Source organism: Podarcis cretensis (assembly GCF_951804945.1).
Source record: "Podarcis cretensis genome assembly, chromosome: 17".
In the NCBI taxonomy this organism is placed as follows: Eukaryota; Metazoa; Chordata; class Lepidosauria; order Squamata; family Lacertidae; genus Podarcis; species Podarcis cretensis.
Window position 1 is genome coordinate 6605000 of NC_137187.1, and position 15191 is coordinate 6620190.

At 46.9% G+C, this 15191-nt stretch overlaps 1 protein-coding gene across 2 annotated transcripts; it reads right to left on the reverse strand.

Moving 5' to 3' along the window:
* Positions 1-294: 294 nt before the first annotated feature.
* On the reverse strand, positions 295-14721 carry DCAF10 (DDB1 and CUL4 associated factor 10). 2 transcript variants are annotated; one of them, XM_079959557.1, is made up of 7 exons: positions 14236-14721; positions 10240-10353; positions 9194-9391; positions 6593-6795; positions 4287-4397; positions 3808-3953; positions 295-2917 (listed from the first exon to the last, which is right to left on the reverse strand). In XM_079959557.1, the coding sequence occupies exons 1-7, from the start codon at positions 14604-14606 to the stop codon at positions 2549-2551; spliced, it is 1512 nt and encodes a 503-aa protein (XP_079815683.1). In that variant the 5' UTR covers positions 14607-14721; the 3' UTR covers positions 295-2548. The 2 variants fall into 2 exon arrangements, with proteins under 2 accessions (XP_079815683.1, XP_079815682.1); XM_079959556.1 differs by having other exon boundaries at positions 3808-3956.
* Between the last annotated feature and the right edge of the window lie 470 nt (positions 14722-15191).

The following is a 15191-nucleotide window of genomic DNA, read 5'->3' on the forward strand; positions in this document are numbered from 1 at the left end:
TATTCAAATCCCATCAATGCTCAGTCTTACAAATCGAGTCTCACCATTCAAAATGATGTCTAAAACAAAGTTCGTAGACAACAGAATAACTAGCTTTTGCAACACACATGTACGGTAGGTATATTGGATTCAAACGACATTTCAGGAAATAAGAAACCTGGGATTGCTGGTATTTAGAGCAAGAGTCAAGCTCCACACTCTCATGAGAAACAGATCCAGAGAACCTGAAATTCCCCATGCAGGCAACACACTAGCCGCTGCTCTGAGGGTTCAGTCAAAAGGTTTGGTCAAAACTGTATTTGCAAACGTATTTTTATTAGCCAAATTTTATACAAGTTTAACACTTCAATATGGCCTCCTTACGAAGTTACATATCCCCCCCCCCCATGATTTATTTTATTTTACAAATTTATACCCTGCCATTCTTGTCAAAACAACTGACAGTGACTTATCGCAGCCGAAACCATTGTCTCAATTTCAAAAACTCCTTTCTTCGTAGAAACTACTTTTTGGTCTTCCAACCATGGTATCCCTTTTCAGGGTTTCATCATTAGATAAGAGCACATGCCACAGAGACTCTAATTTTACAAACAGATAGTAATCAGATTGTTTTAATGGTTGTGATGGTCGTCTGAGCTGCCAGAGCACTTCTGTACACTAATGTGGAACATACCCGTTTCTTTATAATCTCATGTAATTTAAAATCTGTTGCAATGGTCTCATTGAAGCTCTCCTGCCAACCCCCAAATCGGTAAGAAATGCACCGTATCATCCCTCAAGATCAGCTTTCTAGCAGATTTCAGGATGCCAACCACTTTTGTGGGAGTGAGGCAACACACACAGCATGCCAGCTCTCTTTTGCTTGCACCCTAGTGATGGACCTAGCATTCATTCAGAGCACTGATTTTGCTGACATTTCTCTATATCTTTTTGCAATCTGCTCTAGCAGTTCAGGACAAATTACTTAAGAGACATTGCTGTATTCTCATGAATATTGCTGGTTGTGTATAACTGGAGTGATCCAAACATTCAGTCTGTGTACAACATGTTCAATCGAGACTCAGGGATCCTTCACGATCACAGATTCTACTTTGGCCATCTCTTTGTTGTTATGGGGAGTTGCAAGCCTTCTGTTTCCTGGATCATCTTCAAAGCTTTTGCTGCCACGTTTAAATTCCACTGTCCGATCCTGTTGAGTGATGAGGCAGTCGCCGTAATCATACGCAGCAGGTGCTATTGACTGCCTGCAGTATTTGCCCTTCCTTTTGTCAAAATGAAACTACACAAATATGATGGTTCAATTTATTTCACACAAGCGTCTGTAACGGTGAAACAATTTAAAGCTATTTTAATGAAGATCTGCAGAATGCTTCTAAAGGATGTAACAATTATGTGCTAAGAATTGTGTGTTGTTACTGCCACGGGAGAGAAAGTATCATTCGGACAAATCTTTTTGACCATATACGGTGGGCCTTTTCTCAGACGGAGTAGCATCCTTTTGTGGCTCGCAAGGCACATAAATAACAGGCCAGCAGGCCTTTATAATGTTGCAAAATGGAAACAGTACGGGGCAACATTTTAGTTTGATATTGGGGGGAAAAAATGGTTTTATTAATTCCAAAAGCCTTCCACAGTGATGGAAGCCATCATAGGGTTCGGACACAGTTCAACAGAAAATTCTGCTGTTTAAGTCTCATCTCAATGAGATTTGTGCAGGACTTCCTGCTGGATTGTATATCTAAGTTTTTGGGCACATATTCAGGTGAACAACTAACACTCCTTCCCATGCCCATACATTATTATAGAAGGTGCTCCTGTACAAGACTCGTGAGGGCAAGATGTTAAGCTATCCAGTTCTCAATAAATTTTATATCTAGTTAAACAAGGAAGAATAACTGTGCTTCCAGTCATTTTTGGGGTGGGTTGGGTGGGGGGGGGGGGGAGAACTGGCAATAAACAGCGTACAATTTTAGGAACTCCAGCCAACAGATTGAACTATAGCAGAACAATACCAAAATGTAGCAACGGCATTTCCCGTAGTTCACAAAAAAACAAACAAACAAAAAACAATGCATTTGCTGGCTGTATCTAACCTAGTGTGCGAGAAAACTGCTTCATTCCTAGAAGAAGAAAAATAGAGCGAACTCCAGGCAAAGGAAGCATGTGGCCTGTGTCTGGGTGTCCCCCCCCCCTTCTCATGCCCAGCTAGCATCTTGCACTAAGAGTCACGTGGAAAGACAAGACTTAGAAGTGCTGCCATGCTACATCCAAACGACACAGGTGGAATCAGGAGGAAAGAGGGAGAATGAGCAGGATGTCTGGTGTGTGAATTCAGAATCACAGCACTCACACATACGCACACACACACACGCACACACACATAAAGGGCTGGACTGAAGCTGTCTTTTTTTTCCCCCCAGTCCAAGGGTCAGAGTAACTCTGTACTCGTCCAAATTTACAAGTTTTTCTTTTTTTACAAAAAAGAACACTCCAACTAAACTGAAGTAATTAAAAAAAAAAAAAATGTTCTTTTCAAGGCAAGAGGTGCCTAGAACTTTGGCTGATATAAAGAAACACGACCGCTAAGGCACCCGGAGGCTATCTGACAGTGCGTCGGCGAGAACTTGGTGGTCAGGACCACGTCGTTGTGTGAGTAGAGCGAGCGGATCTCTTGCAAGGGGGCGGCTTCTTTGGGCAAACAGTCCACCAGTTCGCTGCACTGGGTGTCAAATCCCAACAAGCGAATCCCGTAGCCATGCGGGGAGGAGATCATCCGGCCGTCAGGGCTGAAACAGAGTTCTTTGATATAGCCCCGGCCAACATTGGCTTCCTCAATGCAATGAGTCAATCGGAGGGAACAGCGAGGAGAAACGGGCCGGACCGGAGTTCCTTCTTGGAATTCGTAGACACAAGTCCACTACAGCAAGGCGGAGAAAAGCACAATTAATCCACTTTGCTAACTGCCAGTTCATCCAACTCATGTGGGCCCAAGAACATAACTTAGACTACTGCAATGCGCTCTACGTGGGGCTACCTTTGAAGGTGATCCAGAAACTACAACTAATCCAGAATGCGGCAGCTAGACTAGTGACTGGGAGTGGCTGCCGAGACCATATTGGTTCCTGGTACATTTCTGAGCACAATTCAGAGTGTTGGCGCTGACCTTCAAAGCCCTAAATGACCTGGGCGTATCCACACTAAACGGCGTATCCACCCACATTGTTCAGCCCGGACACTGAGATCCAGCTCTGAGGGCCTTCTGGAGGTTCTCTCCCTGCAAGAAGTGAGGTTACAGGGAACCAGGCAGAGGGCCTTCTCGGTAGTGGTACCCGCACTGTGGAACACCCTCCCATCAGATGTCAAAGAAATAAACAACTATCTGACTTTTAGAAGACATCTGAAGGCATTTCTCTTCAAGAAAAGAAAATTATTTGCATATAAGGTAAAGTAAAAGGTAAAGGACCCCTGGACGGTTAAGTCCAGTCAAAGGTGATTATGGGGTTGTAGCGCTCATCTCGCTTTCAGGCCGAGGGAGCCGGCGTTTGTCCACAGACAGCTTTCCGGGTCATGTGGCCAGCAGGACTAAACTGATTCTGGCACAACGGAACACCATGACGGAAACCAGAGTGCACAGAAACGCCGTTTACCTTCCTGCCACAGCAGTACATATTTTATTTACTTGCACTGGCATGCTTTCGAACTGCTAGGTTGGCAGATGGGACAGAGCAACGGGAGCTCACCCCATCACAGGGATTCAAACCACCGACCTTATGTGATAACCCCCCCCCCCCCACACACACACAATACCTCTTGGTCATCAGTGTTACTTGAGCATCGAAGAAGTGTAGCCCATCCTTTGGGATGGAGCTGCAGCGATGTGATGCAGTTCCCGCGATCTCTCTCTCCGGGAACTTCTGGGGTTAAAACCTCAAGACTATTGCGTGGAGATCCACCTGCAGGGAGAGAAAGCATCACTGTCGCTATCCCCCTTTCATTTCCCAAATGGCTTGTCAGCCAAAGGAAACAATGGACCATAAGAACTATGGTATGAATGGAAGTCTACTGTACTGCACTGAGCCCAGAGCTCATAGACACAAGCAAGTGTGTGGGCCTGTAGTTATCAAAGGACAAGCACGAAGTTCTGAACCAGTCCTCAAGCGGCCTACATGGAGTTGCAAGGCTGCATTAACTTTATTGAACCTGAATGTAGGAGACCGTTTTTAGTTTCTGGGACACCCTTGTTGGTGGAAACCCCCCCCCCATGGTTTAACCCTGTTTCAACACACCTTCTCGCTGGGTAGCTCGTACCATATGCTTCTCAGACACTGGGTTTGTGTCACTCTGATGACACGGCGACCCAGCGCTCCGAGGAATGGACGATGTGGCAGATGTCAAATCTGAGAAGAAAGCAGTAACGTATAAAACGAAATGTACAGAAGGGATCCTGTTCAACCATTAAATCTCATGTATTATTACGTTGTCGTTTTTATGAGGATATACGTTTGACTTTTATTATACCTGTTTTGCAAAAGTCTAGGAAAGAATTGGAACATCAGAGTTTAAGACTACTGCTAGAGGATAAGAATCCCATGACTACATTAAATGTAGCTAAATTCTGTGCGTCTGCAATTAATCGCAGGAAGCAAGTGGTACCCCATAATGACCAAACCCCCAAATGTTAATTACAGGGGGCACGCTAACAATTAATTTTTAATTTTTATATTTAAATCCTTGTTATATTCATATTGTCCCTTGTATTTTTGATTTTTTTTTTTATGATCTGTGATATTGTGTGTGTTGACGCTGGTCTGTGACTGTATTAATAAATTCATTCATTCATTCAACCAACCATTAAATCTCATGTGTTCCATCACTTTAAACCAGTGGTTCCCAACCTTTCTTTGGCCATGCCCCCCGATATATAATTCTTATTATTCAAAAAGTGAACTCCTATTCACGTGGAGGAAGCCTAAAAGGCCATTCACTGTTAATAACTCATTCTCGAATTGCCCCCCTTAAAAATCAAATTGCCCCCCTGTGGGGCGTGTGCCCCATTTTGGAACCCACGGGTTTAAACTCTTCCCTGTGGATGTCTGCTAATGTCAGAGCCCATGGAACTTCTTGATAAGCTTCTAATTTGGGGAGGCATTATTTAGGTTTCTCTTATTTGCCTCCTAAGGTTGTGGACAACAGTTTGTATTAAATGGTTACCCGTCGTAGTCGCAGAAAAAGGCAGCAGGTTTTTTTTATTAAAAAAAAACACAACTCAAAACCACTACAAAGCAAAGATTTACAAACTGTCTGTTGTGAAACGCTGGGTTTCTGGAAGCTGATCAGAGTTCTTCAGTGAGTAGATCAGTACAGTGGTAACTCGGGTTAAGTACTTAATTTGTTCTTAACCTGAAGCACCACCTTAGATAATGGGGCCTCCTGCTGTTGCCGCGCCGCCGGAGCACGATTTCTGTTCTCATCCTGAAGCAAAATTCTTAACCCGAGGTACTATTTCTGGGTTGGCGGAGTCTGTAACCTGAAGTGTATGTAACCTGAAGCATATTATCATATTTTTCGCCCCATAGGACGCACCGGCCCATAGGACGCACCAAGTTTTTTTGGGGGGAAATAAAGAAAAAATCCCCCCCCCAGGCGCTTGTGGGGCCGGCAGCGGGGAGAAGCGCTCTTCTCCCCGCCGCCATCCTGCAGACCAGGTCCGGGGACAGCGGGAAGACGCCCTGCGCCTCCCAGCTGTCCCTGGAGCTTGCGGGGCAGGCAGCGGGGAGAAGCGCTCTTCTCCCCGCCGCCTGCCTGCAGACCAGGTCCGGGGACAGCGGGAAGACGTGCTGCGCCTCCCAGCTGTCCCAGGAGCTTCTTGTGGGGCAGGCAGTGAGGAGAAGCACGTGTCTCCCCGCCGCCCGCCTGCAGACCACATCGGGAGACAGCGGGATGGCGGCGTTCCGCCTCCCCGCTGTCCCCCAACCTTGTGGGGCTGGCGCTGCGGCTCTCCGGAAGCCTGGAGAGCGAGAGGGGTCGGTGCGCACCGACCCCTCTCGCTCTCCAGGCTTCAGCGAAAGCCTGCATTCGCGCCATAGGACGCACACACATTTCCCCTTCAATTTTGGAGGGGGAAAAGTGCGTCCTATAGGGCGAAAAATACGGTAACCCGAGGTACCACTGTAATGGTGAATCTGAAAGGCATCTTGCACACACCATTACCAATGTTCCTTCCACAGATGCTGCAGCCACAGGGAAGCCTTGGGGTGGGGGAAGTGTAACACATTCAGTTCACATGAGCTGATGGTGGAATCACAGCAGGGACTATATATGAACTTTGAGCTCACGTCCTAAAAACTACCCAGAATCCAATGCATCATGTAAAAACTTTTCAGTGGACAAGTCAATCTCCTGTTGTAAACCGCTTTGAGGTTTTTTTAAAGCAATGAAACGATGCATAAACTTGATGAAATGCAATAAACAACGGAGGGGTTGGCTAATTCACTGCTCACAGCACAGCTCCCCCAGCGCTAGCTATCTCTTGTTAGGCAAATGAATAACAGACATGACACGGGTATATACTAATCAAAACATAAGGACTGACCCGAATTGGATGTCGTTCTCCTAGCTCTTAAAATCGGATAGCTGACAACCTCTAAGGATTTGGTTAAGTCAAGATCGTGTAAGATCAGGAGATACCCAGATGAGGTTGAGATCAACATTTTGGAACAGTCTGGTGTTAACCTCATGCGCATGAGAAAGCGGGTGTGAAAGAACTTCTTGTGAGGGCAACCATCTTCTGTGCACCTGGGGAAAGAGAAGCGTCAAACCACATCCACTGTTGGCTTCTAGTTTCAAGAATTCCATTTATTATTATTTATTAAATTTCTATTATCACCCTTCATCCGAAGATCACAGGGAGGTTTACAATATAAAAGCACAAAAATACATACAGTGGTACCTCAGGTTAAGTACTTAATTCGTTCTGGAGGTCCGTTCTTAACCTGAAACTGTTCTTAACCTGAAGCACCACTTTAGCTAATGGGGCCTCCTGCTGCCGCCGCGCTGCCGGAGCACGATTTCTGTGCTCATCCTGAAGCAAAGTTCTTAACCTGAAGCACTATTTCTGGGTTAGCGGAGTCTGTAACCTGAAGCGTATGTAACCTGAAGCGTATGTAACCCGAGATACCACTGTAACATAGTGACAAACATACACAATACTCCCTCAGTTTAAAAGGTCATAGATTATTTAATTACCCAAAGGCCTGGGAGGAGAGGAATGCTTTTGCCTGGTGCCTAAAGATATGTAACAAAGGCGCCAGGCGAGCCTCCCTGGGGAGAGCATTCCACAAACGAGGAGTCACCACAGAAAAGGCCCATTCTGTTGCTTTTCATGGAGTAGGCACATGTGGAAGAACCTCAGCCTTATATTTAAGATGGTATGTATCTTAACAGTAATACAGTGCCCATTGTAACTCCTCGCTTTCTACTTCATACAGTCATACCTCATGTTATGTTTGCTTCAGGTTATGTGTTTTTGAGTTGCGGACTGCGGGAAACCCGGAAGTACTGGAACAGGTTACTTCTGGGTTTTGCCGCTTGCGCATAAGCGCCAAATCGCGCCGGCACCTGTGCAAAGTGGTGCTTCAGCTTGCGAACACTGTGGGTTGCGGACGTGCCTCCATCACGGATTATGTCCACAACCCGAGGTTCCACTGTACAATGCAAGGAGGAGATAAGGCTGGTCTCACTGGGTTACTTTTCTGGTCTGGGGTTTGTCTATACGCAAGCTCTGCTTACAAGACAAGGCTACCTGAGCCAGATCTCAGGGAGGAAATTTTGCATCAACATATCCAGCTACACTGGGTGTTTTGCTGTGAATACTGAAAGACTGTTGAGACCAAACCACACAAGTTCCAATGTTCTTTCATTCCTTCTCTCTTTCTCAACTGTTCCATGTTTTCAGGCTTAATACAATCACAATATTGTTTAGTAGTGACAAAGGATTACTACCTCAAGCCATAGGATTGGTTAACTATAAAGCATTGTAATTGTAATTCAGCAATTAGTATTTAAACTCCCTCTCATGCTTTGGCTCCCAGTATGTTTCTGGGCACAAGTCAGTGCTGACCTTTAAAGCCCTAAAAAGCTTCGGCCCAGTATAACTGAAGGAGTGTCTCCACCCTCATCGTTCTACCCAGACACTGAGGTCCAGCACTGAGGGCCTTCTGGCGGTTCCCTCATTGCGAGAAGTGAGGTTACAGGGAACCAGGCAGAGGGCCTTCTCAGTAGTTGTGCCTGCCCTGTGGAACACCCTCCCATCAGATGTCAAGGAAATAAATGACTATCTGAATTTTGACTTTTAGAAGACATCTGAAGGCAGCCCTGTTTAGGAAAGTTTTTAATGTTTGATGTTTTATCGTGCCTTTAATATTCTGTTGGGAGCTGCCCAGAGTGGCAGGGTATAAATAAACTTATTATTATTATTATTATTATTATTATTATTATTATTATGAACTATCAAGGTTTGCTTCAAGTGAGCATGCCCAGAAGTTCATTCTTATCAACTGAAACCAGAGTTATATAGTGGTGCCTCGCAAGATGAAATTAATCTGTTCTGTGAGGCTCTTCGTATAGCGGTTTTTTCGTCTTGCGAAGCAAGCCCATTGACAGCTTAGCAGATTAGCGCTATTAGCGGTTTAGCGGCTTTTAGCGGATCAGCTGATAAGCAGCTTAGCGGCTTAGGAAAAGGGGGGAAAAAGGGAAAAAACCCCGCAGGAACTCGCAAGACATTTTCATCTTGCGAAGCAAGCCCATAGGGAAATTCGTTTTGCGAAGCGCCTCCAAAACGGAAAACCCTTTCGTCCAGCGGGTTTTCCGTCTTGCGAGGCGTTCATCTTGCGGGGCACCACTGTATTCGTTATTTGAATTTTGAGAGGGATGCCTTGGCTTACTGCAGATTGTGGGGGGATGGGGATGACAGCAGACAGACTTTTACCCAGCCCCTTTTTCTATACACATCTACTTGGCACTTGTTCGATTTAACCCACACACTGAGTCTATGCAACCCCAGCTGCCATAACACCATGTTTGCAACAGGCAAGTTTGCAAATGAGGTACAGAATAAAGGCATTTCAGAGCAACAGACATCTATCTCCCTCAATATTTCCATATCAAGAGGGATGCCAGTTTAAAATCTGCTTACCTGTTGGTATCCCAAATGATAACATTTCCATCAAATCCCGATGTTACCAACAGTCTTGTGTTAGTGTCATATTCAATGTTCTTTACCCAGCTAGTGTGACCATGCAGAGTACACACTTTCGTGTCCAGCTTCCTCAGATCCCAAAGTGCTATGGTAGTGTCATCAGAGCAAGTTGCAAACAGTCTGTTATCAAGAAACCTACAAATAAAATGGACAAGGAGGGAGGCCATTTCGTATCTTGAAATTCATGCAAAACCCCTCTAAATCGCCCCCCCCCCAAAGAAACTTTGAGATGACAGCCATATGAAGAGAAATGCCAGGATATTGATTTTCATAACATCTTGATGTGGAAACAAAGACAGACATTGTCAGATTGGAGGTGTATATGCGGGCGGCTAGCTAGAGTTTCAGAAACAGATTTAGCAAGCTGCCAAAACGCATTCCCAGGTTTGGATTGGTTTCATCATCCTTTCAATGCACATTTGTTCCCGAGATTTCAATAACCTCAAAACATGCAAAATTTCAACAGAGCATTACACTGTTATCTGATGCAATGAGCTGTCCAAGATGCACACACACCTGTGCTTTAGGGAAGGCACCAGCCGAAAAACAAAAACACTTAGCAATTTTTTTGGGGTGGAGGAAGGGAATGGCAAGTGACAATTACAACTATTTGGGGATCGGCGGTGAAGCAGTGTACAGAGGGAAAGGTCCAACTTGTACACCAAGAAGGCAGTTTCCTTGGTTCCATCGCAGACTAGCTTCAAACCAAGAAACAGATTCAGGGATGGGCAATGCAGACAGGGCCTGCCTCAGTTTTCTGTGGCTGTTTATGGGCAACAGCATTCAAGTTCTGGCTTGGCTTGCAGCAAAAAGTTAAAAATTAGTACTATGACTCTCATTACTAATTGATGGGAGGGAAAAACATAAAAGAGAAAATAGAAGATATGTTTGTCACTACAGCATCAATGCTTCCAGAGCTTAAATAAAACAAGTACTGGAATTTTAGATATCTGTAACTGGTTTTCATTTCCCAGCCAACCAACCTGATATTATTTACACAGTCCTCGTGAGCTTCGGAGAGAGTTTTGATGTGCTTTGAAGATATGGGATCAAAAAGAAGGACTTCTGTCTGTTCACAAGCAACAGTTAGCACTGACCTGGATAGGAAAGAAACAAGAAACAGGCTATTATGCCCAAAGAAACTCAACACCCTCTCGGTGACATCTGGTAAAGAACAGAAAGGTTTCCTTATTTAAAGGGCACACAAACACAGAGCTGAAACGTGAATAATAGTTCCAAAGGGAGAGGCGTTAGATGGAGTAACTTGAATTTCTACGCACTGGATTTTTTAATTAGAACTACATTTATTTTCTCTTATTTGCTGCAATGTAGTGGATCGTGAATCAATTAATTAAATGTCACCAATTGATCACATGTTATATGACCACAATCAAATGATCCCTGAAACCAGAAGGCAAAGGGACATGCTCCTCTCACCACCCATCCCAACCATATGTTTAATGAGAGTGTATTATACCACTTTAACTGTCACAGCAAGAATTCTGGGAACTTTGGCTTGCTAAGGGTGCTGGGAATTGTAGCCCTGTGACCAACTACAGTTCCCAGGATTCTTTGGGGAAAGTATGACTGTTAAAGTCGTTTAACAGTATGGCGTGCATGTTACTTTGCTCTTGCCTACCCCAAAAGGCCACTCCTATTGCAGTGTTTCCCAACCTTGGGCCTCCAGCTGTTTTTGGACTACAATTCCCATCATCCCTTGCCACTGGTCTTGCTAGTCAGGGATGATGGGAGTTGTAGTTCAAAAACAGCTGGAGGCCCAAGGTTGGGAAGCACTGTCCTATTGGATCAAACTTCAGTGCCCAATTCTCCTCCCCCAATTAGGTATGTGCAACAAAACTCTTAGGCGTGATGTCATCATGTTCATTAAGTAAAACAAAGATGAATACCACTCAGTTGCTTCATCCATAAAACTCAGAAAGCACACTTCCAATGCCAATTGACTCACTAGTTGCTATGTCAATGGACTAAGCATTAGGACCACCGTTTACCAAGCATCACTGGGGGTGAGGAGTGCAGAATGAAAGAAAAGAGGGGACAGAGAGAGAAGACTCTCGTCACCATTATCTCAAGCACCCAATTTACTTTTCCTGTGAGTAAATGACTGGGATGGAAGGGGAAAGACTTCTCCACTCCTGGTGTAGACAATGCCAGGCTAGACAGACAATGGTCTGAATTGTTATCCGGCAGCTTCCTATATTCCTGCTACTAGAAAATGCACAATAAGTACTGAAGCTTAGACTGGGAAGAAATGCACTTATGGACATCAGTTATTGATAAACTGTAGGCATCAGAGATATGCCATGTGTTTCCAGGGATGCCCAACAGATGGGGTGAAAGAGCAGAAAACCTTGCTGAAAGTCAGGGACAAGTTCATAGAATAACAGAATTGTGGAGTTGGGACCCTAAGGGTCATCTAGAACAACCCGCTGCAATGCAGGAATCTCAACATGCAGTGCCCCCCACATCTAATTTGAAACCATACCAGACCCTGCTTATTTGCAAATGTGCTGCAGTTTTATTGCTGCGCCACTATCTCTAGTTGACGTAAGACTGAAATGAAGGTGGATTTACAAATCAGGTTTAGGTTATTTTAAAAACATCTGTATGTGCCATACGAATGCACACCAACAGTTTTAAATGTGGCATCAACCCTCATGTAGTTTATGAATACTGTGTTCTTACATTCATGTTGGAATACACTTCAAATGGATGGCGGCTAATGGATTGAAGTTGAATCCTGACAAGACAGAAGTACTGTTTTTGGGGGACAGGGGGCGGGCTGGTGTGGAGGACTCCCTGGTCCTGAATAGGGTAACTGTGCCCCTGAAGGACCAGGTGCGCAGCCTGGGAGTCATTTTGGACTCACAGCTGTCCATGGAGGCGCAGGTCAATTCTGTATCCAGGGCAGCTGTCTACCAACTCCACCTGGTACGCAGGCTGAGACCCTACCTGCCCGCGGACTGTCTCGCCAGAGTGGTGTATGCTCTAGTTATCTCCCGCTTGGACTACTGCAATGCGCTCTACGTGGGGCTACCTTTGAAAGTGACTCGGAAACTACAACTAATCCAGAATGCGGCAACTAGACTGGTGACTGGGGGCGGCCGCAGAGACCACATAACACCGGTCTTGAAAGACCTACATTGGCTCTCAGTACATTTCCGAGCACAATTCAAAGTGTTGGTGCTGACCTTTAAAGCCCTAAACGGCCTCGGCCCAGTATACCTGAAGGAGTGTCTCCACCCCCATCATTCTGCCCGAACGCTGAGGTCCAGCGCCGAGGGCCTTCTGGCAGTTCCCTCACTGCGAGAAGCCAAGTTACAGGGAACTAGGCAGAGGGCCTTCTCGGTAGTGGCACCTGCCCTGTGGAACGCCCTCCCATCAGATGTCAAAGCGATAAATAACTACCTGACATTCAGAAGACATCTTAAAGCAGCCCTGTTCAGGGAAGTTTTTAATGTATGATATTTTAGTGTATTTTTGGTTTCTATGGAAGCCGCCCAGAGTGGCTGGGGAAACCCAGCCAGATGGGCGGGGTAAAAATAATAAATTATTATTATTATTATTATTATTATTATTATTATTATTATTAAAAAGTCTTGTGGGGTCAATTACTTGACTATAGAATTCCTCAACACTTTCACAAACAGTCACAGGGGGGCAGAAAGATCCGAAATCACATTGCAATGCAATACAGTATTACAGAAGATTAAGATATGGGGACAAAAGTCAGTAAGCATGTGCGGGGCACAATTCTATGCTTCAAATTTCAATACCGGCTGCTAGACCCATACTTCGGGTTTTTGGGTGGGTGGGTAAGACAATATAAAGAAGCGAAACATAATGTAGCTCACTATCTAAATAGATCCCTTTTGAACACTGCAATACTCTGTCCAGTTCTGGACACTGCAATTTAAGGATATTGACAAGCCGGTGTATGCAGAGGAGGGCGACCAAGATGATCAAGGGTCTGGAAACAAAGCCTTAAGAGGAGCAGTTGAGGGAGTTGGGTATTTTTAGCCTGGAAAAGAGGAGAGATGATAGCCATCTTCAAATATATCAAGGACTGCCACACGGAGGATGTAGCAAGCTTGTTTTCTCCTGCTCCGGAGGATAGGACCTGAACCGAATAACTTCAAGTTACAATAAAGGAGATTCCAACTAAACACATGGGAAAACTTTCTGACATTTACAGTAAAGGTAAAGGTAAAGGTACCCCTGCCCGTACGGGCCAGTCTTGACAGACTCTGGGGTTGTGCGCCCATCTCACTTAAGAGGCCAGGGGCCAGCGCTGTCCGGAGACACTTCCGGGTCACGTGGCCAGCGTGACATCGCTGCTCTGGCGAGCCAGAGCCGCACACGGAAACGCCGTTTACCTTCCCGCTGGTAAGCGGTCCCTATTTATCTACTTGCACCCGGAGGTGCTTTCGAACTGCTAGGTTGGCAGGCGCTGGGACCGAGCAGCGGGAGCGCACCCCGCCGCAGGGATTCGAACCGCCGACCTTTCGATCGGCAAGCCCTAGGCGCTGAGGCTTTAACCCACAGCGCCACCTGCGTCCCTGTAAATGTAAATTTACATTTACAGGGTCCTCTGTAAATGTAAATTTACAGGTTCCTCTGTAAAATTTACAGATTCCTCTGTAAATGTGGATATGAATGGTTGTATTGTTATCATTTTATACTTGTAAAAGAAAACAAAATCCATTTCAGGAAGAAAAAAGCAAACTTTCTGAGAGGAAGAGCTGTTGGACAGCGGACGGGTCTCCCTCGGAAGCTGAAGGACTCTCCTTCCTTGGGGCTTCTTTTAAGCAGAGGTTGAGTGGCCCCCTGCCCTGAATGACCCAGCCGAGCTTTCTGCCTCGCAGAGGGGGTGGGTCTGGATGACCCTCGGGGCCCCTTGCCGAGATTTTACGAGTCTCGGAAGGGGAGTTTCCCAGCGACGGTCCCTCCGCCTCCCTTACCCTCCAGGGGAGTACTCCAGGTTGAAGACGGCGCCGTGCGTGCGGGTGATGGGCGAGACCGAGTCGGCGGGCTGGATGGCGCCGTAGAGCCCCGTCATGGCGCGGAACGTGTCCCTCGCCGGCTCCACGCAGCGGCCGCCATGGCCCAGGCGCCGCCCGCGCACCCACGCGAACAGGCCCCCGCCCGGCACCGAAACGGCGCCCGCCGCCACCGCTGCTGCTGTTGCTGAGGAGGCTGCTGCCGCTGAGGCGGCGGCGGCGTCCGGGGGCGGCGGTTCCCGGGGGGGCGACGGAGGCGGCGGCGGCGTCTGGTCCCCCTCGCCGCGAGGAGGCCGCTCCGGCGTCGGGCCCCAGCGCGCCTTCCAGCTCATCCCGAGCCCGGCCCCGCCGCCACCGGCAGCGGCATTCCTCGCTCTCCCCCCCTCACACACACCCTTCGGCCTCCTCCGCCTCCTTCCCCCCGACTTCCGGTGCGGGGAGCACCCTTCGAAAAGGCGCCGGCCGGAAACGCGGACCCGGCTCTTGAGGGCCGCCGGGATTCCTTTCCCCCCCAGAGGGGAGGTTCCCTGGCGTCCTGCTTTTAAAGCCGCGCCCCTTATCAAGGCCACGCCTCCTTCGTGGGTCGCCCCGCCCCCTGCGATTTCTGCCCCCCCCTCCCAGAAGCAAGCTGGGGGGGGGCGGGTGGGGGAATAAAAAATAAATTGTTACGGAAATTACCGTCTTTAAAGTTGTTAAATGATACAAATATTATGCCTGAATGTATCCTTTCAACTTGACAGCTCAGGGAAGTTAAAGGTAAAGGTAAAGGTACCCCTGCCCGTACGGGCCAGTCTTGACAGACTCTGGGGTTGTGCGCCCATCTCACTCAAGAGGCCAGGGGCCAGCGCTGTCCGGAGACACTTCCGGGTCACGTGGCCAGCATGACATCGCTGCTCTGGCCAGAGCCAGAGCCGCAC

Coding starts and splice junctions, on each gene's coding strand:
- DCAF10 (XM_079959556.1), bottom strand. CDS start 14,606: ATGAGCTGGAAGGCGCGCTGGGGCCCGACGCCGGAGCGGCCTCCTCGC. Junction 10,354..14,235: donor CTGGAGTACTCCCCTGGAGG/GTAAGGGAGGCG, acceptor TTTCCTATCCAG/GTCAGTGCTAACTGTTGCTT. Junction 9,392..10,239: donor GACTGTGTAAATAATATCAG/GTTGGTTGGCTG, acceptor TTTTATTTGTAG/GTTTCTTGATAACAGACTGT.